The 26,228-nt window shown below is 45.3% G+C and overlaps 1 protein-coding gene and 1 non-coding gene across 5 annotated transcripts; one reads left to right on the top strand and one right to left on the bottom strand.

Moving 5' to 3' along the window:
- Positions 1-1,254: 1,254 nt before the first annotated feature.
- PGAP4 (post-GPI attachment to proteins GalNAc transferase 4) lies at positions 1,255-26,228 on the top strand. Of its 4 annotated transcripts, none has more exons than XM_072842160.1 (2): positions 1,255-1,409; positions 18,687-26,228. In XM_072842160.1, exon 2 carries the CDS (start codon positions 18,765-18,767, stop codon positions 19,974-19,976), a length of 1,212 nt encoding a protein of 403 aa, XP_072698261.1. In that variant the 5' UTR covers positions 1,255-1,409; positions 18,687-18,764; the 3' UTR covers positions 19,977-26,228. The 4 variants fall into 4 exon arrangements, with proteins under 4 accessions (XP_072698261.1, XP_072698263.1, XP_072698262.1 ...); XM_072842162.1 differs by lacking the exon at positions 1,255-1,409 and adding an exon at positions 1,511-1,640; XM_072842161.1 differs by lacking the exon at positions 1,255-1,409 and adding an exon at positions 2,288-2,373.
- On the bottom strand, positions 4,130-4,233 carry LOC140642039 (U6 spliceosomal RNA). Its single transcript, XR_012038621.1, has one exon. It is a non-coding gene; the product is annotated as a U6 spliceosomal RNA (small nuclear RNA).

The raw sequence follows: 26,228 nt of genomic DNA, 5'->3' as shown, positions 1-26,228 counted from the left end.
TAAGAAATCTCATGAGCATTTATTTATTGGCTTTACTGCCTTATCTCGGGACCCCTGAAGAGACCTTATAGAGTAGGTGTCTGCAAACCACACAGTAAATATTTCAGGCTTTGTGAGTCATAAGGTCTCTGTCACAACTGTTCAACTCACGATAACAGCCGTAGAAAGACACATGTAAATGAATGATCATGTGCCAGTAACACTGAAATTTGGATTTCATGTAACTTTCATATACCAAAATATTTTTTCCTAACTATTCAGTATTGTAAAAAAACCATTCTTAGTTTGTGGGCTGCAGAAAAACAGCAATGAGCTGTAGTTTGCCAACCCCTGGGCGGAGAAGGCAAACTGACCTAAAATTAGAATTGCAACAAAACCCTGAGGTGGAAACTGCAGGAAGCCAGAGTGGCTTTCACTTTCCTCTGGCTTTCCTTTTTCCTCCCCAGGGTCATTCATTCCACATTGCTTGCCTGTCCTCCTCTTCCTCAGGACTTGTTTCAACCAATGTGCCCATTTTCTCATACCACCAGTATTACGTCATTTAGAACCATATTTGCTTAAAATAGGATTCTGGAAGACTCCAGAACATTTGAGACCCAAAATAATAGCTTTCTAATGAAGGGCTTTCGTTCATTGAGAGATGTTATTTCATTTATGTGAATACATCTCTAAATGCCCCAAGATGAAATGTCACGCTGGCTTCTATTCCTCTCACAAAAGAAACATGCTTCCTGTTTGCATGACTTGGGGCAGCCCTGAAGGCAGGAGCAGATGTGCATACCTATGCTTGAACAAGCGGTGATGACCTATCTGAAGGGAAAAAATATTCCGCAGTTCTCAATTGGAGACCGAGTTGGCCTGAGACCTCGCTGCTCTTTTAGAGATGCCTAGATTTTAGGTAGTTTCAGCCATGATAAGAGAATAGAATAAAAGTTACAATGTAGGACAGATCACATCTTCGCATACCACTTAAATGAGCATTTATTACATACTTAGTATTTGGCTCTTTCACAATGAACACCAAATTATCTCCTTCAGCTCTTACCTAGTTATTTTTGGATCTCTTTTTAAACCTCTGTGGCCTATTAACAAAATGATTTCTGAGAGATGAAGCTCCGAAATGACCTCTCTCAATGCATGAAAGCCCTTCATTAGTAATGAGGGCCACTCTACAGGCATCTCTTTCATGATTCTCTTCTCCCTTTGCTCAGCTCCCTCTCCCAGATGTTCTGTGCAAAATTTTTAACCTTCTCATGTAAAAGAAGTCTGAAAGTAGGCGGTCTCATTCTTACCTCATCCTCATCTATGGTGCTGGCAGGAAGTCAGAACAATTCTTGGATAAATATCTGCCAAAATGAAGGGTGGGGATGGGTACTGAACCACGGAAGCCACTCCTGGGAGACTGACAGGTAAGTGGAAGGAGCCACAGACCTAACTCCCAATACTGGCTGGTGCTCCGGTTAAACCTTTTTGATTTTTTTTTTTAAGATTTCATTTTATTTATTCATGAGAGGCACAGAGAGAGGCAGAGGCATAGGCAGAGGGAGAAGCTGGCTCCCTCTGGGAGCCGGATGGGGTCTGGATCCCAGGACTCCAGGGACCTGAGCCAAAGGCAGACGCTCAACCACTGAGCCACCCAGGTGCCCCACCTTTCTGATTTTTTTGTTTTTTTGTTTTTTTGCATAAATGTTTACATTTCTAGCTTTTGGAATAAGGAAGGGTTTGCACTTGGCAATTAGCTCCTCGACTCTTCCGTCATTTGCAAATTTGCAAATCGGGGATGACGGTCTGTAATGCCCAGGGATGAAGTGAGATGCGGAGGGACGTTCATAGGGCGCCGGGCGCGGGGCTGGGCGCGGCAGGGATCGGGGCGCAGGTGGCGTCGGCTAATATCTGCGCGGCGGGCAAAGCGGATCCGAGCGGCGAGAACCCGCCGGCAGGCCCGCGGCGGCTGCGGAAAGCGCAGAGCCCGAGCCTCCCAGCGTCCCCACTTCCTCCGCCCGGAGCCTGCGCTTCCCTTTCCGCCCATCAGTGGGCGCCTTCTGCCGTCCTTCTTCCCCGCGAGCCGGGTTTGGGGGCTGCGGCCGCCCGGCAGCTCGCGGGTCACATGGCCTGCCCGAGCGGGGGACCCGGCGCGGCCGCGGCGCCGCGGGAGGAGGCGAGGCCCGGGCCCCGGGGGCGGTGAGCCGGGGCGCGCGGAGGCCGGAGCCGACCGCCCCCGCCGGGTGGGTGTGCGCATCCGGGCCGGCGAGCAGCCCCGAGGCCCGGCCGCTGTGCGCGAGGACCGCGGGGACCCCGGGGCGGGGGCGCCCCTCCAGCCCCCGCCCGCGTCCGCCGCCCCGCGCCGCGCCGCGAGGCCGCCCGGAGCGCCAGGTAAGCGCCTGCTCCCGCCAGCCCGGCCGGGCGGGGCCGCGCAGCCCGAGGGCGCAGCGCCCGGTGGCCGCCCGGGGCGTGGGGCTGCCGCGGGCCACCTCGCGGCGGGGGGACCGAGGAAGGGCGACCCGGCGGAGGAAGGCGTCCCTCCCGGCTCCCGGAAAGACCCGCCCGAGGGCGCCGACCTGCGGGTGGGGAAACTGAGGCCCGAGCGCGGCGGGGACTGGCCAGGGTCTGTGGCGCGACGAGCGGAGGGGACCACCCCCGCCGGCCGCCGCCTCCTCCGGGCCTCCGCGCGCGGCGCTGCCGGTGCCGCACTGCGCCCGCCCGAGGGGCCAGGGGCCAGGCTCCTGCGGGCTGGGCTGGGTGTGAGCCCGGCATGGCCCGCGGGCCCCGGCCGCCCCCGGTCGCCCCCGGCCGGCCCCGGAGGGAGCGCAGAGCGGCTCGGGCATGATCTCACTCCGCGGCCCCTCAGCGAAGCCTGCAGGTGCGTGTGCGTGTGCGTGCACGTGTGTTTCCCCGGGAGGACCGAACCTGGTGAGGGGGTGGGGTAGCTTTTTTTCGGGGTGCATTGCTGGAGTGCACTGGACCAGGTACTCCGGGAGGTGACAGGAGAAAACCATGTGTGTCTGACACCTAACGTTATTAAGATTATTGGATTTTTTTTTTTTTTTTTTTTTTTTTGTAAACCGTAAGAGGATGACAAAGCCTTCGGAAACCAGAAAAAAAATGGAAGGGAGAAAATAAAGATCCCTTAAGACTTCATCTGGATTGTTGAGATTTCCTGGATATCTTCTTAAAGTTTTCTCTGCATACGAACGTCTAAACCAATAAGGTGGACAAAAATAGGAGACCGATTTAATTTGCAGGTCTGATTACCCAGGGGGAATTAATACCTTTTCCTCTGTGTACTGGCTTTTTGCATTTGCAGGGCTGAACTGTCTTAATTCTTATGCCCCGCCGCTGCCCAGTGTGAGGCTTGAACTCACAACCCTGAGATCAGCCCTTGCACACTCCATTGTCCCAGCCAGCCGGGCACCCCTCTTCTGCCCCTTTTTCAACTGGAATGTCTTTCTGTTCCTGATTTTTAAGCACTCTTTATATGTTACTCATTAAAGTAGTAATGGTGTCATTTATGATAAGTAGTCTTTCCCAATCTTTTAGATGATCTGTCAGTTTTTCTTCTTTGACTATATACAAATTTAACTTTTCCATTTAGTCATTTTTTAAAAAATGGTTTCTGTTTACGGACCTTGATGAGAAGGGGCTTTCCTAAATCTTTAGGCCATTCCTAAAATATATACATTTTCTTCTGTATTTTCTTCAGTTACTTTGAAGCTTTTGTTTGAAATTTTTAATGTGAAATTTATTCTAGCTTAAGTTATAAAGTGGACAGCTAATTTACTTTTCCCGAAGAATTAGCCAGTTGCCATAAAGCTATTAAATCCATTTTTTCACCCCTGATTTAAATTGATTGAGTTATGGTAGATTACATTATTATATGTTTGTATCTGTGTGGATTTTCACATCTGTCTATTTATTAGTGTATTTTGGTGCTGGTGCCGTGTCACTTTAATTATTGAAGTCTTAAGGCTTAAGATCTGGTTAGGCAGATTCTATTACTCTGTATTATCATTTTCCTGGCTCTTAGAAAAATACATTTTATTGAAGTATAGTTTACATGCAATAAAACATACCATTTAAATGTATATTTTGATGAATTTTATTGAGTGTAACCACCATCACAGTAAAAAGAAAAAAAAAAGAAGCATTATATAAAATTGATGTCATCATTGCACAGGGGCCGTGCTAATCTTTGCTACATCCTCCCAATTTTAGTATATGTGCCAGCAAAGTTTCCTAGCAGTTTTTTATTAGTACTAGTTCCAGAAAATCTTAGAATACTTTGGTCAAGTTAACTATAACTTTTCCTTGCATCACCAAAAGAAATAAACAAAATCTTGTTTGGATTTCTACTGGATTATGATAACAAGGGGTCTCAGAGTATAGGGGCCCGGGCTGTCATGTTCACCATCCCAGTACAAGACTTGGTATTTGTGGAGTGAATGCTTAATAATTATCATAAAAGTAATACATACTCTCGCTACAGAAGTGTTGAAAGCAAAACTGGAAGCCTCCTTCCTCCATACCTCATCTCTTTTTCACTAAATTATATTCCATATTAAAAATAGAATGACCATACTAGGTACATTTTTCTACAATTTGCATTGACATGGTTTGTATTATTTTTCCCTTGGAGACTTCAAATCTGCTCAGTTTGCTGTAACAAATTACCATAGACTGGGTGGTGTGGACAGCAAAACATTTCTTTCTGGAGGCTGAAGGTCTGAGATCCGCGTGCCAGCGTAGCTAAGTTCTGCTGAGGGCCCTCTTCCTGGTGTATGGATGCCACCTTTGCACTGTGTTCTCACTGGCAGGGAGCAGAGAGAGGTGTGTTCTCTCACCTCTTAGAAGGGTACTGATCCCAGCATGAGGGTTCCACTGCCAACACCTAATGACCTCCCAAAAAAGACCCTATATCCAAATACCATCACGTTGAGGATTAGGGGTGGGTTTTTTTGTTTTTTGTTTGTTTGTTTAAGATTTTATTTATTTATTCATGAGAGACACAGAAAGAGGCAGAGACATAGGCAGCTCCCCCTGTGGTGACCTGATGCAGGACTCAAACCCCAGGATCACAACCTGAGCCAAAGGCAGATGCTCAACCACTGAGCCACCCAGGTGCCTCAAGGGGAGTAGGGTTTTAATACACAAATTTGCGGGGAACACATTCAGCGCATAGCAGAGACCTAGCTAAGACTGTTTAAATGTTAGTATATATAAAGCTTTCTCTTCCTTTTTAATGGCTCCTGTCATCCCTTTGTATAATTTATCTAAAATATGTTTCCTCTTGCTGAGCATTTTCTTTCCCTGCTGTTCCACCTTCCTTTTTGCTCTCCTATTCTCTCTCCCCCTCCCTCCTACCTTCCCCCCTCTTTTTCTTTCTCCTTTTTTATATTACAAACAAAAGTGCCATGAACATTCCTTGTCCATCTTTGGTAGCAAGTGTTGGCATTTCTGCAGGATAGATTCCTAGAAAGAATTTCTATGTCAAGGGGGATGCACATAGAAAATTTTTATAGATACTGCTTCAACTTTCCTTCCAAAGGTTGCACCGGTTCATAGGTTTATACGCAAGTGCCCTTTCTTTGAACTGGGCCACTGCCTCTTGAAGTGAATTGAACTGACATTATGTTAAATGTAGAGATTAATTCTGGAGAAAGAAATCTCTATCCTCCTTCATTAGTGAGGCTTTCCAGTTGGGAAAATGTTATGTCTCTCCACTTACTAAAGACTTTTTAAATATCTTTCAGTAGAATTTTATAGTATGTGTATATTATCTGCATATTTAAAAAATTTATACCTAGGTTTTTTAGGGTTTTTTTACCCCATTTTCATGGGAATCTTTTATCCCATTAATTAATTTGGTTATTGTCTGATTAGGTGTAGCAGTTTGTGTGTAATACTATATATTATTTTTGCATATTTTTATATTATTAATTTTTACATATTAATATTTACATTCATATTCTGAAATCTATTACCATTTCTAATGATTTTTCAGCTGGTTTTCTTGAGTCTCTCATCTCTACAGAGACAGTATTGCATATTGATTGAGAACATGGGTTCTGGAACCAATCCATGGGTTCTGGATTCAAGTTTTCCCACCCATTTTTAAAAACTTTATTAGGTGGCTCAGTGGTTGGGCGTCTGTCTGCCTTTCACTCAGGTTGTGATCCTGGGGTCCTGGGATTGGATCCTACGTGGGCACACCACGGGGAGCCTGCTTCTCCCTCTGCCTATGTCTCTGCCTCTCTCTCTGTGTCATGAATAAATAAATAAATAAAATTTTTTAAAAAAGTTTTGTTAGCCTTCTGGACAAATTAATTGTGTCTTTAGTTTTTTCAGGTATAAAACAGGCTGAATAATAGTATTTCTCATAGGCTTCTTATGAGAAGCCTATTATGCGCTAGGCACATAATACGTGCTCAGCAGACATGTACAAGTAAGTTGATCTCTGCACAGTCTACGGCCATGCTCTTTGATACCCCCAATTTTATAGCTGAGGAATTGAGATCCATAGATGTTAAAGGACATGACTATGGGCATTTATTTGCTCAATAAACATTGAGCTTCTCCTATGCATATAGTACTGTGATGAGGCTGCAAGGGATACCAAAGATCTATCAGACTGAAACCACTAACATAATATTTTTAAGTCCGACTAGGGCATAAGTCAAGGCCATGAATGAAGCCATGGAAGGCAGCAGGCGTTGCGGACAAAATATGGGCTTTGGAATTTCTCCTCTGTTTTAATTCCTGCTTTCAATTGGTAGCATTTATTTTTTCCATCTAGATGGTATTAGTTCCATTCCTGATTGAGAGTTGCTATTTTGGTTAAATGAAATAGATATAAGAGTCTACTACAGAACTTGGATATGTAATAGGAGCTTAATAAGTGGTAGCTATACATAGATACAGTCTGGAGTAGAAAGTGATAAATGAATGTTCTGAGGGGTAAATTTATGTAAAGGGGCCAAGCACTTGGGAAATAAGAGGTTATTTCTGGTTGGGGCAAATGAGGGTTGGCTTTTAAGAAGTCTCTTTTGAGGTGATTTTTAATGGTTGAGTAGCCTGTGCGAGGAGAAGAAATAAGGCTGGAGATAGTTGAAACTGCGTTGGGAAGAATCTTTGTGAAGAATTTGGGCCTCATTCTACAGTCATTGGGAACCGTTAAGCAGTTCCACAGGAAAGAGCACCATGTTCAGACCTGTGCTTCAGAGGGTCAGATGCTGATAACGTAAAACATTACCATCGTTTGCGGTATTTTCTGTCTGACAAAGGGCTTTCAAAGCCGTTGTCTCATTTCATTCTCACAATGCCTCTATAGAAGAGGTTTTTTTTTTTTTAAAGATTTTTAAAAAGATTTTATTTATTCATGAGGCAGAGACACAGGCAGAGGGAGAAGCAGGGGACCCGATGTGGGTCCTGATCCCAGGACCCCAGGATCACGACCCGAGCCAAAGGTAGATGCTCAATCCCTGAGCCACCCAGGTACCCCAATGAGGTGTTTTTTTTTTTTTTTTAAGATTTTATTTATTTATTTATTTATTTATTTATTTATTTATTTATTTATTTATTTATTCATGAGAGAGAGAGAGAGAGGCAGAGACAAAGGCAGACGGAGAAGCAGGCTCCATGCAGGAAGCCGGATGTGGGACTCGATCCCGGGACTCCAGGATCACGCCCTGGCCCAAAGGCAGGTGCTAAATCACTGAGCCACCCAGGGATCCCAATGAGGTATTTTTAATTTTCCTCCTTGACAGAGACAGAAGAGTCTCGGATAAATGATTTCTTTACAAATAGGTCTAATTAGTGAGTGTTGGGACCAGACCTTGGACCAAGATCTTTTGGCTTCCAATCCGTTGCTCATTCTGGAAGTTCGGGGCCTAGTTAGGAGCCTCTTGCCATCAGCTGGCCTGGAGGTGATGAGGAGTAAGTAATAGGGTGAGGCGGTGCAGAAGGGCATGCTGTGGGAAAGGAGGAGAGAAGAGAGGCGTAAACGAGGCCATAAGGCTGGCTGGCTAGGATTTGGGAAGTGACTGGATAGGAATGAAAAGTCAGAATGTACTGTTATTTGGACCCAACCTTCCTGGAAGAGTGGTGGAGCCGTTCATGTAGGAAGGCAGACTTGGGAAACAGTCCTCTGGCCTGCTTATCTCCTGATGCTTAGCCTGGTGTACTGCCTCACATGCCTTTGTGACTCCTTCAGCTTAATATTTTTTATTTTATTTTTAAAATATTTATTTATTTTAGAGAGAGAGAGAGAATGAGCAGGAGGGGTAGAGGGAGAGAGAATCTCAAGCAGATTCCCTGCTGAGCACGGAGTCCCACACAGGGCTCGAGCCCATGACCCTAAGATCGTGACCTGAGCCAAAATTAAGTGTTGGCCACTTAACCCACTGATCCACCCAGGCGCCCCCAGTTTAATTGTTAGAAGCTGCAGTAAAATATGACTGTCATCGTCGCTGTATTTATTCATTCTAGCCCTGTTTCATGTTCATTTCTTGGTGTCTTTGTCTTCCACTGTCTTTTCTGAGCCCTCCGTCTGAGACACAATAACAGACATAATCGGGCAGCCCCGGTGGTGCAGCGGTTTGGTGTCGCCTGCACCCTGGGGTGTGGTCCTGGAGACCCGGGATCGAGTCCCACGTCGGGCTCCCTGCATGGAACCTGCTTCTCCCTCTGCCTGTGTCTCTGCCTCTCTCTCTCTCTCTGTGTCTATGAATAAATAAATAAAATCTTTAAAAAAAAATAACAGACATAATCCAATTTACAAGATGATTGTGTTTCAAAGTGCACCAGTAAGGCATAGATAAGAACACAGTGATCATTATGTCACAGAATCGAGGCTGTGATGGTGTCATTGTCTCCAGGCCACCTCACAGAAGCCAATCAGTCCACACCATTGGTCCACATCAGCAGTCCTGAGCTAGTAATACCGTGAGTGATGATGGAATTCTGGAAAAAGACGGAGTGATAATGTAGACATGGTCCTACTTCTATCCCACCCCCAGATTGGACTGGAAGTAGAGACCTCCTTCCCTCAAACTACCAAAGCAAAATCCTGTTTGCAGATAAGTTATCTTATCTTTTTTTTTTTAAAGATTTTATTTATTTATTCATAGAGACACAGGCAGAGGGAGAAGCTCCCTATAGGGAGCCCGACGTGGGAGTCGATCCCGGGTCTCCAGGATCACACTCTGGGCTAAAGGCAGGTGCTAAACCGCTGAGCCACCCGGGCTGCCTGCAAATAAGTTATCTTAAAACCAAGTCAGTAAAGTGAAATAAATTGTAAGAGGCCTTGAACACCACACCCCACTGTGCAGCAATTGGTTAAATCCTAAAAATATGTGTTTAAAAGCAAACAATAACATAGTCTTGAATGCCTGCCTAACTCCACGTGGCTGGATTTTAGGCAAACAAGTCATCTGATCATTGAAGGATCTGATCTCATCCCCCATGGCCCCAGATGGCTGTGCTAGATTGCATTATTGTCTTTCCTCAAGACATGTATTTTCTTCAAGACGTATATTTCCCTAATCATTGGCTTCAGGTGGCCACATGTCCTTTGGTAAGGAAAATGACATAACTCTGTTCTGTTGAACTCGAGTTATTATGTAACTTGCTCTGGTCAGTGAAGGTGGACATGATGTGTGTCATTTTTGAGCTGTGGCTTTGAGAGCCAGCTTGTTTATAGTCTGCTATCTCTGTTTCTCCTCTGCTACAAAACCAGCAATGTCTAGAAAAGAGGCAGTTCCATCTACCTGGGTCCTGGAGTGCAAATGACAGGGGGAAGCAGAGTCTTAACTGATCCATAGTGGACAGGTAACATGAGCAAGAATTAAACATCTTTTCTTATAAACACCTGAGATGTAGGGGTCATTACTATAGTCTGTTCTGACTCGTACTGTGTATAATGATATGGGGGCCAGATGCCTTGTGAGCATTTTAGAAATGTCCAAGACTCTGAGCAGATTGCCAGAGCCTTTCTTTTTTCCCTGAGGGCTTAGAAATTGGCCTGCTCCTTTTGCTTTCCATTGAACCTTCATTTTCCCCTTCCTCTGCTCTGGAGGAGTGAACCTCCCTGCTCCATTGGTTTGGCTAGTGCATGGTGAGTGGACTTAATCTATGCATGCTTAATTAAGTGAGGCTGTAAATGTATCTTCATGTCTTGACTCTTGTGTACCTGCCATCCACCAAAAGAGCATGCCCAGATGGCTGTTTCTTCTGCAACCTGACCAGGAACAAGAGGTACATGGAACTACCTGATTTTGACCTGCAGTCTGGATCTGAACCCAGCTGAACCACAGCTATCCACCGACCCGTGAACAAGAATGCATGTCGTTATCATGAGCTCTGAAGGCCTGGGCTGCTCATCACTCCAGCAAAAGCTGTGGAGGCAGGGACCATGTGTCCTCTGAACAGAATCCCATTCCTTCCCTAATGGTCAGGAGAACAGCAGTCTCACACCATATTTTTAAAGATAGGTATTTCTAAGTGTTAATGATTTTGTTGCCTCCAGTAAGGAAATTGCCTGGGATTAAAGGTCTTTATGTCAGCACCAGGTGCTCCCGACGCATCTGCCAGGGGGCAGAGAGAATCAGGAGCCTGGCATGTCAAGGGGAAGTATAAGGATTCCCTAAGCAGTGCAGATTGCTTGGATAGGACTGACATCTCCTTAATTTCTCCTGCCCCACATAAATAACAAAATTGAAGGAAAATCATCATGCTTGCTTGATGAACGGCTTCGAGAAAATCTTCTCCCCTTCTATCCAGCTGGAACATACAGACCTCTTTTGTGCAGAAAATCTGAAGCCACCCCTACAAGCACACCAGGCCCCTTAGCAAGATCCTAGAAAATAAGCCATACCCGGATTTAAGAGTGTGCCCGTTGAGTGTATTCCCCCCCTCCTTTCTACACAAACGGTAGCATGCTAGGCATACTCTTCTATGTCTTCTTTCACTGATGATATATCTTAAAATTTTTCCATATCTATATATGAAGAGTTTGCTTTTTTGTTTTTTGTGAGAACACTTAAGTTCTACTCTAAGCAAATTTCAGTATTGTATCTTAGTAAACACAGTATTGTCAACTGTAGTCACCAAGTTACGCATTAGATCCTCTGACCTAATTCATCTTATAACTAAAAGTTTGTGATCTTTGACCAACCTCTCCCTACTCCCAGACCCCTCCCCTTAGCACCTGGTAACCAACTGTCTATTCTACTTCTATGAGTTTGACTTTTTTTTTTTTTTTTTTTTTTTAGATTCCACATACAAATGATACCATGCAGTATTTATCTTTCTCTGCCTTATTCCACTTAGTACAATGCCCCCTGGATTCATCCATGTTGTCAAAAATGGCAGGATTTCCTTCTGTTTTTAAGGCTGAATAATATTCTGTTGCGTAGATATACCACATATTCTTTATGCATTCATTCATCCACCAGTGGATGTTTGGGTTGTTTCCATATCTTGGCTATTGTGAATAATGCTGCAATGCCAGATACCTCTTCAAGATAGTGATTTTGTTTCCTTTGGATATATACCCACATGTGGGATTGCAGGATCACTTGGTAGTTTTATTTTTAATGTCTTGAGGAACCTCCACACTATTTTAATGTCTTGAGGAACCTCCACACACATTTTTAATGTCTTGAGGAACCTTCTACCTCCATATGTCCCATAGTGGCTCTACGAGTTTATGTTTTAGCCAGCACTATACAAGTGCTTCCTTTTTCCATATCTTTGCTAGCATTTATTTTTTTTTAAGATTTTATTTATTTATTCACGAGAGACACAAAGAGAGAGAGGCAGAGACATAGGCAGAGGGAGACCCGATCCCGGATCTCGGACCCTGGGATCACACCCTGAGCCAAAGGCAGGCACTCAACCACTGAGCCACCCTTTGCTAGCATTTGTTATCTCTTGCCTGGTTGATAGTAGACACCTTAATAGGTGTGAGGTGATATTTTATTGTGGTTTTGATTTGTGTTTCCATGATGATTAGTGATGTTGAGCACTTTTTCAAGTACCTTTTGGCCATTTATATGTCTCCTTTGGAAAAACGTCTATTCAGGTCCTTCTTTGCCTGTTTTTAAATAAATTGGTTATTATTATTATTATTATTATTGTTGCTATTGAGTTGTATGGATTCTTTGTGTATTTTGGATATGAACTCCTTGTCTACTCTGTGATTTACACATATTTTCTTCCATTTTATAGGTTGCCTTTTCATTTTGTTGATGGTTTCCTTTGCTGTGTGGAAGCTCTTTAGCTTGATGTAGTCTTACATGTTTATTTTTGCTTTTGTTGCCTGTGCTTTTGGTATTAAATACAGAAAAGTCATTGCTAAGACCAGTGTTAAGGAGCTTACCTCCCATGTTTTCTAAATTGCCTTGACTCTTCGAGGTCTTTTGTAGTTACATACTAATTGCAGGATTGTTTTTCCTATTTCTGTGGCAAATGCCATGGGAATTTTCATAGTTATTGCACTGAATCTGTAGATCATTTGGGGTCAAATGGACATTTTAACAATATTAATTCTTCTAATTCGTGACCACAGAGTATCTTTCCACTTATTTGTATCATTTTCAGTTCTTTCAACAACGTCTTAAGTTTTTCATGTATAGATCTGTCACCTCCTAGGTTAAATTTATTCCTAAGCATTTTATTCTTTTTGAAGCTATTGTAAATGGGATTGTTTTCTCAATTTCTCCTTGTTAGTGTATAGATATGCAATTGATTATTGTGTGTTGATCTCACATCTTGCACCTTTACTGAATTCATCTGTTGGTTCCCACAGTATTTTGAGTCATATACCATTGGTGATTAGAGCCAGGTGATCTGGGGGTGCATCCCTCAGGTGTTGCTGCAGAAGCACCAGGCCTGTGTAAAAGCTCCTTCCAGAGAGATACTGGTGACCTGGTTTTATCATTGGAGTGAGCCGGTGGGAGAAGTGCCAATCGGTTCCCCCTGGGTTCTGGGGAGAATCTCAGAAGCTCCTATAAATATATGTGCCAAGTTAGAAGCTAGACCCTTTGGCAGGAACTTGTAAAGTATGCACACAAAACCCTTCCAGGGAAAAATGAGGGGATGGTCATTTTTGCCTGCTCCCTGCGTACTGACCCTGGAGTGAGAAGTGGCAAGTGCTCATGGACCCACTAAGAACTGCTTCTTTTTATTGCTATGGTCCTGTTATTCTCATGGATGCAAGCCCCATTGGCATTTAGAGATAGATAGTTTGGCAGCCCATCCTTTAAGTAGGAGTCTTAAAATATAGCGTGCTAGGGATCCCTGGGTGGCTCAGCGGTTGAGTGCCTGCCTTTGGCCCAGGGCGTGATCCTGGAGTTCCAGGATCAAGTCCCACATCAGGCTCCTCGCATGGAGCCTGCTTCTCCCACTGCCTGTGTCTCTGCCTCTCTCTCTCTGTGTGTCTCTCATGAATAAATAAATAAAATTAAAAAAAAAAAGACAAAAAAAGTGTAGGGTGCTAGATATGGGGTCTAAACCCTTTACTCCTTAGGGAGAAGCTAGGAATGGGAAGTTCCCTTCCCATCATATGGTGCTATATGGTGTGGGGGTGTGGGGTGTTTCTGGCTGGAGTGTGTCTCAGCCTTTCTTTCCTACCTTTTCAACATGGGTATTATCTCATTTTCCCTAGGTGTAGGGGATTCGTAGCTAGTTTCTGCATTTCTCTCAGGGAATTTCTCATGGTATGGCCGTACATTTAATGCGTCCTTGGGAGGAGAGAAGTTCAGGAGCCTTCTCTGTTACCATCTTCTTCTCTTCCAAGTTTGCTTGCTTTTAATGGGTACTTTGTATTCCGTTCTTTGGATGTATCATAATTTATATGACTCATTCTCAATTGATGAGCCCTTGGCAGTGTTTTGCTATTATAAATGATACTGCAAGTCATTTCTCACACATGAGAATATATATCCAAGAAGGAATGTTAGAAATGGAATTGCTGAGTCATTAGTGGTTCTCTTAGATATTCCCAAATCAATTCCTCAGAGGTTGTGCTGACTTATACTCCCACTAGCAAAATATGTGAGTGCCAATTTAGTAGCTCCTGCTTTGCAGGGGCCAGGGAGAGTGGATTAAAGGATGGGAAAAAGCTATCTTGTGAAGAAGCAGGGAAGGTGAGGGAATAAAATGTTCCAGGGTGTGGGAGTTGTGTGAGCAAAGGCCAGGAGTTGGGTAAGAGTGTAGCATAGTCACTGTTCTGAAAGATCAGTGGGTCTAGAGCTACCCTGCTAATTGGTGACACGTGGCTCTTGATTACTTGAAACGTGACCAGTCTGAATTGAGATATGCTGTAAAATGTAAAATATACACTGGATTTCAAAGACATCATGTAAAAAAGGAACATAAAATACCTCATTAATAATTTTTCATGTTGGTTTCATGTTGAAATAATAGTTCTGATGTATTTATTTTTTTTAAAGATTTTATTTATTTATTCATGAGAGAGACACACAGAGAGAGAGGCAGAGACACAGGCAGAAGGAGAAGCAGGCTCCATGCAGGGAGCCCGACATGGGACTCCAGGAACATGTCCTGGGCTCAAGGTGGCGCTAAACCACTGGGCCACCAGAGCTGCCCAGTTCTGATGTATTTAAAATGTGTTATTAAACTTAATTTCATCTGTTTCTTTTTACTTTTTTACTGCGGCTGCTAGAAAAATTTAAATACCTATGTCGCTCTTGCATTATATTCCTATATTTCTATCAGAGAATGATAGTCTAGAACAGGGATTGGTGAACTATGGGCTGCTGGCCAAATTTGGCTTACAGCTTGTTTTTATGTGGCTGGAGCACTAAAAATAGTTTTTGTATTTTTAAGGAGTTTTTAAAAAGTATAGGTAGAACATGCAACAGAGATAGTATGTTGCCTAGCCCTTTACAGAAATAAATTACCAACCTCTAATTTTGAGTAATTTGAGAAAGAGCCAGTAGCACAAGATGACAGCGAAGGGCATAGTCCAGATCATTAAAGGGTCTTGTGGACCATGATAAGATTTGGATTTTAGGAGCACCTGGGTGGCTCAGTGGTTGAGTGTCTGCCTTTGGCTCAGGTCGTGATCCCGGGGTCCTGGGATCAAATCCCACATCGGGCTCCCCTCGAGTGGCCTGCTTCTCCATCTGCCTGTGTCTCTGCCTCTCTCTCTGTGCCTCTCATGAATAAATAAATAAAATGTTAAAAAAAATAAATTTGGATTTTATTAACAGAGCAATGGGAAGCTAAAGAAGGGTTTTAAGCAGGAGAATGAATGATCGGATTTATATTTTAATTACTATGCACACACACGCGCACACGCACAAAATCCTTAAACATCCCACCCCTGGGACTTGTCTGGACAAAAGAGCGTCACATTCTTGCTTTACCAGAAACTGTCACTGGAAGAGAGTGTTGAAGGAGTGTGGATAGGGATTTTGCACCACACACAGAGCTCTGCACCGTCATCGTAATCACATTGTCATGTTTGTGCTCACTGTGTGCCTGGCACTCTCCCAGCTGCATGCCTTATCCTGTTGACTGTATTTTGCTCCTTCTTCTAAGTGGGTACGGCTCTCCCGGGTGTGCTCTCTCTAGGGAGGACAGGGTGAGTGGGAAGCCATCTGAGGGGCTCCGTTCCTCACCGGGAGTACAAGCTCAACCCCATGTCAGTCCTTGGCTTCCACTAGGAGTGATGGGAAACTGGTGAGGCCAAGGGGATGTGCGTCCACATGATTAACTCCACTGGCCTGAGCAGCTCGCAGGGAGAAGCATCCCGTCTATCGTACTCTGAACGTTCACGAACCAGCAGGCCCGGGGCTGCACACTCTTCAGACGTCTCCCGGCTACTCCCCTCTGCGGGTACTAACCAGATCCTGTACTAAGTACCGGGGTGTCTGTCTCCCCTCGGGGTCCTACAGTACAATGTGCTTCTGATGCTGAAATGAGACTTTCTTGAATGACTGTGTCATCGTCCTATCGAGAGAAGTGTGGTATTCTGCAAAATTCAAGTGGGAGGACAAGAAACTGCTCTACTAAACATGTCCAGGGGCAGCCCAGGTGGTTTAGCGCTGCCTTCAGCCCAGGGTGTGATCCCAGGGTCCCAGGATCGAGTCCTGCGTCGGGCTCCCTGCGTGGAGCCTGCTTCTCCCTCTGCCTGTGTCTCTGCCTCTCTCTGTCTCTCTCTCTGTCTCTGTCTCTGTCTCTCATGGATCAATAAGTAAAATCTTAAAAAAAAATGTCCAGAAGTCATTAGTGACTAGACACGGTGGTTTATGTGTTACTCCCCACACAGCCCATTCTAGATTGGGAGGCTCCTGAGGTGAGCAGTGGGAGGGACCTCTCTTCTGGGCAGTCGTTCAAGACCTCAGGCTCGGGCCATCTGGTGGCTCCACCCTCCAGGTCCACTCCACTGGCAAATGGAGAATGAGAAAGTCGGGAAGGCACATCTGCTCTCAACCACTCTAGCCCAGTAGTCACAGCTGTCACTTTGCTCATATTTTCCTGGCAAGTCCTAGTCACAGGACCTCACCTAGAAGAAGATGGGCTAGGGAATATGGTCTTTCTGTGTACCCAAGAAGGGCAGGACATGGAAATGATAGCCCTGAACGCTATCCCACAACCTTATATGGTACCTGGGTGGGCCTTCCTTCAAGATAACTCACAAGCTAGGCAGTTTCTTCCAAATGTGTGCACACTTTATTATGCTTCTGACATAAGAGGTTTATAGGTTTACCTTCTGTTCGCTTAGTTTTGGATTGACAGTACTGGTGTTGTACTGGCTTTGTCCTTTTAATCCTGTTTCTTGGAGGGCACCTGAGTGGCTCAGTGGTTGAGCGTTTGCCTTTGGTTCAGGTTGTGATCCCGGAGTCCTGGAATTGAGTCCCTATTTGGGCTCCCCGACGGGCGCCTGCTTCTTGGTTCTCCCTCTGCCTATGTCTCTGCCTCTGTGTGTGTGTGTCTCTCATGAATAAATAAATAAATAAATAAATAAATAAATAAATAAATAAATAAATAAAATCTTTAAATATTTTTTTTTTAAATTCTGTTTCTCAGGATTAGGCTGTTTTCCCTCAGATCATTAGACCTACTTACTCCCAAGGTATTACTTGAGTTTCTATAATGGATACATGTTCTAAAAAGACTTGATTTATTTTAGACAAAGAGAGAGAGTGTGTGCGAATGTGGGAAGGGGCAGAGGGAGAGGGAGAGAGAATCTCAAGCAAACTCTGAGCTGGGCATGGAGCCTGATGTGGGGCTCAATCCCACAACCCGAGCTGAGACCAAGGGTGGGACACGCAACTGACTCAGCCACCCAGGCACCCCCATATGTATACATTTTTTTCAAGTTTTATTTAAGTCATCTACACCCAACGTGGGGCCCAAACTCAGGATCCTGAGATCAAGAGTCGCACACTCTGACTGAGTCATCCAGGACCCTCCAGCTGTGGAGAGGTGATGTGAGTTGCCACCCACTGAGTGCCTGCCTTGGGAGTCACATGTGTGCCTGACCTCCGGCCTGCACTGTGAGCTGTAACGTCATGCAACATCCTTTCTGGACCAGACTGGGAGCAACTCTCTTCCATCTTCATCTCTGTCTTTCCCTCCCTCCCTCCTGGCATAGCCACTCATGGAGTTTTGTTCAGATATTTCCTCCCCTCCCAGAGTCTGGGGCTCAGGAGTTCGCTTGCATGTGAGACACACTGGTTCCCATGGTTGTGCTATAAAAAATAAAATGGAAGAACAATCAAGATTTAACTAATATGCAGTTTCAAGTATAGTTGCATGAGATTAGAGAAATAAGAATGGAAGATCTTGACAAAGACAAGGATTCATAAATAGTCCTTTTCTTGGTTGGGATGTGCAGAAAAGACAGTTTTCAGAAATTGCTACACATAGCCCGTCAACCAGCACTTACTGCACACTCACTTCAGGATTTACTCTAAATGTGTAATTGTGGGCAGCCCAGGTGGCTCAGCGGTTTAGCGCCACCTTCAGCCCAGGGTGTGATCCTGGAGACCCGGGATCAAGTCCCATGTCGGGCTCCCTGCATGGAGCATGCTTCTCCCTCTGCCTGTGTCTCTGCCATTCCCTCTCTCCTCTCTGTGTATTCTCATGAATAAATAAATAAAATCTTTAAAAAATAAAAATAAATGTGCAATTGCTTTGTATCAAGTCTCGCTTTTTCTGTCTTAAGAATGCACATCTATGTAGCTGCTGAATTGAAATAATTATCTTACTGGGCTTCCTGGTGACTTTCTGGCACATTGTAAGCCTAACCAGTTATCTGCGGGTATGGCGGCTTGGTTGGGTACACCAAGATTTCCCTACTCTCAGAAATAATGACAGGATCCCAGAGATCATTACCAATACAAGCAAAGAATATTATACTGGAGGAAATGCTTCTTTTTCTTAAGATTTTATTTCTTTATTCATGAGAGACACAGAGAGAGAGAGAGAGAGAGAGAGGCAGAGACACAGGCAGAGGGACTTGATCCAGGACCCCAGGATCATGACCCGAGCCAAAGGCAGACGCTCAGCCACTGAGCCACCCAGGTGCCCCAGAGGAAAGACCTCTAAGTCTGTAGTAGCCACAACCTAGAATTAGAATCTCTGGTTTGATATGTGCCGAGTTCTGTCCCTGGGGTTTCTTAACAGCTTCCTAACATTCTGTACTCCTCTGTCTCTAGGGTTGACCCGTGCCAGTTTGGGGCCTGCATTCCAGGATGGTTTGTTCTCGGGACCAGACCTGACCAGAAGTTGACCTCATGAGCACACCAGCCCTTCCAGCTGCCATGCTCCTCCGGAGGCTGAGGCGGCTCTCCTGGGGCAGCACTGCCATCCAGCTCTTGATCTTAACGGTGGTGACGTTCGGCTTGCTGGCCCCCCTGGCCTGTCACCGCCTTCTGCACTCTTACTTCTATCTGCGCCATTGGCATCTGAACCAAATGAGCCAAGAGTTCCTGCAGCAAAGCCTGAAAGAGGGTGAGGCTGCCCTCCACTACTTTGAGGAGCTGCCCTCTGCCAATGGCTCAGTGCCCATCGTCTGGCAGGCCACCCCCCGCCCCTGGCTGGTTATCACCATCATCACTGTCGACAGGCAGCCTGGCTTCCACTATGTCTTGCAGGTGGTGTCCCAGTTCCACCGGCTTCTTCAGCAGTGCGGCCCCCAGTGCGAGGGGCACCAACTCTTCCTGTGCAACGTGGAACGTAGCGTGAGCCACTTCGATGCCAAGCTGCTGTCCAAGTACGTCCCTGTGGCCAACCGCTATGAGGGCACCGAGGACGACTATGGGGATGACCCTTCGACCAACTCGTTCGAGAAAGAGAAGCAGGACTATGTGTACTGCCTGGAGTCCTCCCTGCAGACCTACAACCCGGACTATGTCCTGATGGTGGAAGACGACGCCGTTCCGGAGGAGCAGATCTTCCCGGTGTTGGAGCACCTCCTGCGGGCCCGCTTCTCCGAGCCGCACCTCCGAGATGCCCTCTACCTGAAGCTCTATCACCCCGAGAGGCTCCAGCACTACATCAACCCGGAGCCCATGCGGATCCTGGAGTGGGTCGGCGTGGGCATGCTGCTGGGGCCCCTGCTCACCTGGCTGTACACGCGGTTCGCCAGCCGGCCGGCCTGCAGCTGGCCCGTCCTGCTCTTCTTCTCCCTGTACAGCATGGGGCTGGTGGAGCTGGTGGGCCGCCACTACTTCCTGGAGCTGCGGCGGCTGAGCCCGGCGCTGTACAGCGTGGTTCCCGCCTCCCAGTGCTGCACCCCCGCCATGCTCTTCCCCGCGCCCGCGGCCCGCCGGACCCTCACCTACCTGTCCCAGGTGTACTGCCACAAGGGCTTCGGCAAGGACATGGCGCTCTACTCCCTGCTGAGGGCCAAGGGCGAGCGGGCCTACGTGGTGGAGCCCAACCTCGTGAAGCACATCGGGCTCTTCTCCAGCCTCCGGTACAACTTCCATCCCAGCCTGCTCTAGCCGCCCAGAAATGCCTCGCGGCGCGGCGCGGCGCGTGCCCGGCCCGGACCTGGCTGCTGGCGCGGGTCTCGTCGCTTCTCGTCGTCCCGGTCGTCGTGGCCGTCGGGGACCGGCCGCTGAGGCGGCTGAGGGCCTTGGTGACCGGCAGGAGCGGATGGCCGCGCCCAGGCGGGGGCCCTGCCCCTCCACGCGGCCACACTGCCTCGCGCCCTGGGACCCAGCCCCCGAGGGGCCAGCTCAGCACCGGTCCCCTTCTCCAGCCGTCTCCAGCTCTGCCCTGTCCCAGGGCTCGTGACTGCCCAGAGTACGAAGGCAGGACCGCTTTAGGGTTTTAAGGGGAGAGGTTGGTGAGACGTGGGGTCCTTTCCAATCGGTTTCCTTCCCACGGGGCCTGACGGTGGACGCGGGTTTAAAATCGGTGTCCAAGCGGCAGGGCCACCTCTGCATTCGCGTCTCTGACCTGCTGTAGCAAACGCCGGTAAAAGCCGTTGTCGTGCCCGGCGACCCGGAGGCAGGTGATCTCGCTTCTGTTACCTGGCCCTGCTTTTCCACGCAGCTGCGGTGTGCTGATGGTCGGTATGGTCAGTGAGAACCTTAGGGCACAACACGATCTGGAAGCGCCTTCCACATCGTCAAAGTCAAGTTGGCTTATGTTCAGACGCGATTTCACAGCGAATATTTCTATCATATTCTTGTTCTTTGAAAGTTGGACATTGCAGAATGATAGAAAGCGGGAGAGCCCTTTACCAATGGCATATCCTTTTCTCTGATTTTGCTGGCTAACCGTGCCCCCTCATTATTTTTTTTTTTTCCTTCTGGGCATCATGATGTCAGAGAAGCTAAAGTGTAGACTATGAAGTCAGAAGGCCTGAATTTTCATTTCGGACCTCTGCCATGCCCTAGTGATGCGAACTTGAGCAAGTCACGAGCGCTCAGAGTCTCAGTTTCTTCGCCTGTAAAATGGGGGATGGCGATACCTACCTTTTAGAGCTGCCTTGAGGATTAAATGACAGAATGTATGTAAAACACTTAGCAAGTGCTTAGCTCGCGGAAGGCACGTGGCAAATACGAGTTCTTTTCTCTCTTGTAATAAGTGTGTGACACTCAAATTGTATTTTGGATAAAGATACTAGTGATGCTGTTTTAAAGTGTGCAATAGGGCATAGGGCTCCCACCCAGGGAGTAGACAGCCTGGACCAAACTGCTCGAATAAAGGCTGACTTGTCGTTGTGATTTGTGAAGGATAATGTAGCTCAGCTTTCAGCTACCGCCACCTCCGATCACGCCAAAAACAATTGTTCGTTCGGACTGGAAATGATCCGAGACTCCTCTTGAGCTTATTCCAAGACTAGCATCTGAAAACTACTCCAAAGTTACGCTTAAATGTCCTTTGATGATACTTATGAGACCAGAGGCCAACAAGTCCCTTTATGAAGATGGATGTCCACACTGGAGTACAAGCGTCGTCGACAGTTTGTTTCCATGCCACGTCTTCGTTTGCTTTTTAAATTTCCAGTGAGTTTCCATCTGGAGATCCCCCGGAGAGCACCAAGACGGTACCTGGGAGTTCCAGTTTGCTGATGAACAAACTGAGACCGAGGGAGGTGAAACCGCTTTTCCACAGGTTCGCTCGGCTGGACGGCAGCAGAGCCAGGACGGGAACATTGCTCCCCTGACTCCCAGCTCCTGCACTTTTTTCTTAACCACGTTCATTTTCTCAATATCTGTGTTGTCAAGTTCTCTTTTGTAGAATATGATTGTAACCTGGACTGAAAAATGTCTCTGTAAGCTCCTGTGGTAGAAACTCATTGTCCTGTTGGTCTTGGGGAAGAAATAGGTCTGAATGTGTGTCGTGCTGTTCTCTTGAGACATTATGTGTCCCTCAGGAAAGTCCAAAGTGAGCAGAGCTACTGGATGTTTTACCAAGGTGTTCAGATTCCACTCCTCCTTTCATCCTCGTCCGGTAACTGGTTCATCCCATGTTCAGGAACAGAACCACCCCCAGCCTACAACTCATTAGAGTTTGTTGCATTAACGACGGGATCTCCTTGTGAATGTTTTTTGCCCAGCAGCAGGAGCGTCACATCTAAGCCAGCCAGGCAAAAGCTTGGGAATCATTGCTGGTTTATATTTCTGCTTTCTGATTCCGTCGTCTACCGCATGCAGATGTCCCTCCCCTCTGACTCCTCCATGCTGGATGGCTAAAGCTGTCTTTGCCTTGTCAAATTTCTCTACCTATACACTAAGACACCTTCCCCCTGTAGATCTTAACTAGAGCCTGTTGTCTCTGGACATTTTCTGCAGAGGCATGCTCAGTTCTTCCGTTTTATCTCCACCCTCTTCTGGATCTCCCTCCCTTTTGTCCCTCATTCCTAGAGCCCAATTTTTGTATGCTGTCCTTAATTAGGACAACTGACAGCTTTACCCCAAAGCTGAAGTCTCATTTAATCCTAAGCAGGGGAGCTAGAGGAGAACTAAAGCCCCCTTTCCATCACAAGGGACATAGATCACCAGGAGGGTGAAGGCCTCTAACAGAACCTGCTCACCTTTCAGGGTTTAAATAATCATCAGGCCTAACTAAGAGGAGAATGAGAGAGAATGACAAAAGTCTTCTCAGATGCCTCAGTGGAACAGGTGCTTTTATTTGAACTAATATTTCTATGCGAATATACCCAGTCACAAAGTTCCCTATTGTCACAAAGTTCTCTATTGTGGCTGGGTATATTGGCATAGACGTATCAGTTCAAATAAAAGCACCTGTTCCACTGAGGCATCCTGAGAAGACTTTTGTCATTCTCTCTCATTTCTATGGATGGATTTTTCTAATGTGAATAGTATTGAAACTAGACACACATACACTCACACACACACACCATTTTGGAGTTCCAAGGTAGCCATTCACAATTATGGGCTGTTTGCTTTAAAATTCACAACTGGTTTTGTTGTACTTCTTAAGTGGAAACGTTTGAATTGTGCATTCTTTTTTATTGCTGTTTAAAGAAAGAAGAGTGAGAATACAACCGTGCAACTGGAGAATATAAATCGGATTAATGGGATGATAAGATTAATCTAATTTACCTTGGATACACACTCCTTATTTGGTAGAATTTATTTAATTGGTAACTTAAATTGGGTAGAGAGGCATTCTAATTGGAGTTGATTAGTGTGGGATTTTTATACATACAACGATACATTGTGAGTTATAGTAATCTGTGATATGAAGTTGGCTAATTTTAAGTCACATGAACCATTTGGACATTTTTATCCTAATTACAATGAATTTGCTGAGAAAAGCTCATTAACTGGCACTGGTTTTGTTTTTGTTCTTAGGTTGGATTTCATTTGGAAAACCTTTGAGAACTATGTAAAAAATGATTGAAAATGTAATTAAAAAGTACTTAATATATTAGAACTGCAGTGAAAATGTGCTGTGACTTCTAGGTCACTCCAGTACTTGGGTTGTAGCTTTGTTGTGAGTCATCACTTTGTAATGAATGGGGATTTTTGGCTTAGAACTTAACAGATTTTCTTGATCTTTTCCCTAATGTCCTACACAGATAATGTGGATGAATGAACTGACTCAAAAGAGGCATCTCTATTAATAATTTGGGATAAAAACAGATGAAAATCCAAATCCAAATGATGAATTTATCCAAAAGAAACAAGGATATAGGGATGGGGTAGCTTTAAGATGTCTGAGAGATGGAAGAAGAAGACAAAGATGTAGAGTGAAGCAAAGGATCTCACATTTGTCACCTGTTCCTGTGTGTCTCCAACTCCATATGTATTCCTTTTCTTTTCTTTTTTTTAAATTTTATTTCTAAGTACTGTCTACACCCAGTGTGGAGCTCAAACTTACAACCCCGAGATCTAGAGTCACAGACTCCACTGACTGAGCCAGCCAGGTGCCCCTGTAATAAATTCTTCCTGTGTGCCCCACTGTCGTGAAATCTTTATAGGACCAGCCTATGGAGAATGCATAGGAACTAAACAATGAATAGTCAATGTTCTAGATAAATAATTCATTACTTTGCTAGCACCTGGCTTCCTACTGAATTTATCTTTTAAAAGATTTTATTTATTTATTTGAGAGAGAGCTCACAAGCCGGGGGAATCATGACCTGAGCTGAAGGCAGACATTTAGTCGACTGAGCAACCCAGGTGCCCTTCCTACTGTGTTTAGAATAAAAATGAAGCCCCCTAAATTACCTTCCAGGCCAGATGAGATCTGGCCCCTGCAAATTGTCTGACTTCATGTCTTATTACCACTCCCAACCTTGTTTTCCAGCCTCTAACCATACCAGCTTACTTTTACTTATTTGGACTTGCTGCACTGATTCTTACTGCAAGTCCTTTGCATGGCCATCCTCTCTATTTGGAACACTTTTCCTTTGGCTGAATCTTTCCTATAATTCAGGCCTCAACTTAATTGTAATCCCTCCCAATAAATTTTCTATCCTATCTCAAGCAGTCTTCCTCCCTTCTCAACCCCCAGGCCAATCTATCACTTGCCCAGTGATTTTCTTCAAAGCTCTTGTCATGACCTGAAATTCCCTTATTATTTTGGGATATTTCCCCCCTCCTTCTCCCTACACAGGATATAAACTTCACAATGTCTGGAATCTTCTTTTTCATTTATTGCTGTATGCCCAGATCTTGGAACAATACCTGATGCAAATTAGGAAATGAATGAATAAAAGAGAAAGAAAAGAAAGGGAGGAAAAGAAGGAAAGAAAGGAAGAAAGGCAAGAAGGAAGGAAGGGGAAAAATGAAAAGGAAGAGCAGAAGCGTCTACAGTGGAACTGACTATGGAAAAGAGGAATATCAGTAGAAGAGAGAAGGGACTAGGGAAGAAAATTTAGGAGAGACAGAGCAGGTCCGGGTAGTGCGGGTTCATTATGATGTACAATTCTGATCCCAGTGAAAAGAAGTGTTTTACATACATTCCAGGCAGGGAGAATGGCAAGTACGAAAAGGACCTTTTTACACCACCGTACAGCTGCTTTTTGGGGTTGTTACGGTTTTATTTCTAGTGTGTGCATTGGGGGTTGTGTGTGTGTGGGGGGGGGGGAGTGTTCCTGTGTTACTGTCAAGCCAAGGCTGGGATTTTACTTTCAGGCTGCAACTGCTGCATCTTCTTGGTGCTGCCAATGGGAATCCTCTAGTCATGAACACCACCCGTGGTGAGTCTACAGCCTCTTCGAGGACTTTTAGGCTAAGAGGCTGGAAAGAGAATGACAGAACAATCACCACACTGTACCAGTGAACTCAGGTTATAGGGGTGAGTGGCTCTGGTGGTAGGTGTGGCCTTTGGTAAAACATTATACGATTTAACACAAACCAAGCACAGAGAGGTAAACTTTCCAGCGACTAGATGTGAGGAAGAGGTGACTCTTAGAGGTTCGCTTTTCTGAAACACAAGTTTTAGGTTCTTTTATGTTGTATTAGTATGGCTTTATTTAAATGGGAATTCTCTGCAAAACTCGTACACTGGCAACATTTTAGAAAAGACTGTACGCTACCCCAGTTTGGTTTTATCCAGAAAAAAGATGTAAGCTCTGGCATGGCTGTGACCCAAAGACCTGGTTGCTTGTACAGTCAGTGGCCCATACTTTGGAAACACAAGTGAACTAGTCTGTTTAGATAGATTTCTTCTTAGCACCACGTTTGGGCAATTCCTCTTGTCCTTATCAACCAAACCCTTGCCAGCCCTAATACATCCAGAATCCATAGCCAGCTAGGATTCACCAAATGAAGGTTGGCTTCCATCTAGCTCCTGCAATGAATTTATGATAAAGGAGGCAGGGTTCCTGGAATCTACATGTGGAGTACTCTCCTTCTTTTGTACAAGAAGAGGAAAAACCATCTAAGTTTTAAAAGTTATTAAGAGAAAAGAGTGGTCTGTGTCTATCACATTGACAATCATAGAACATGTATTATTCTGCAAGGAATTACATCAAGCAAATTAATCATATGTAAATCTAAATATAGTGTTTAATCTCCATCTTAATAAATGCCTCTATCCCATTAGCAATATTCATTCGGATGATTCAAGTTTTCTTATTTTAAAATGTTTTCCCAGTTTTACTGAGAAATAATTGACGTATATCACTGTGTAAGTTTAAGGCATACAGCATGCTGGTTTGATTTACATATGTTATGAAATTATTACCACGATAGGTTCAGCTAACATCTATCTTGTCATATAGGCACAATAAAAAGAAAAAAAAAAAGAAAAAAAAAGAAAAAACA

Source organism: Canis lupus, chromosome 10 (assembly GCF_048164855.1).
Source record: "Canis lupus baileyi chromosome 10, mCanLup2.hap1, whole genome shotgun sequence".
Taxonomy (NCBI): Eukaryota; Metazoa; Chordata; class Mammalia; order Carnivora; family Canidae; genus Canis; species Canis lupus.
This window is presented reverse-complemented; position numbering and strand designations above follow the sequence as displayed.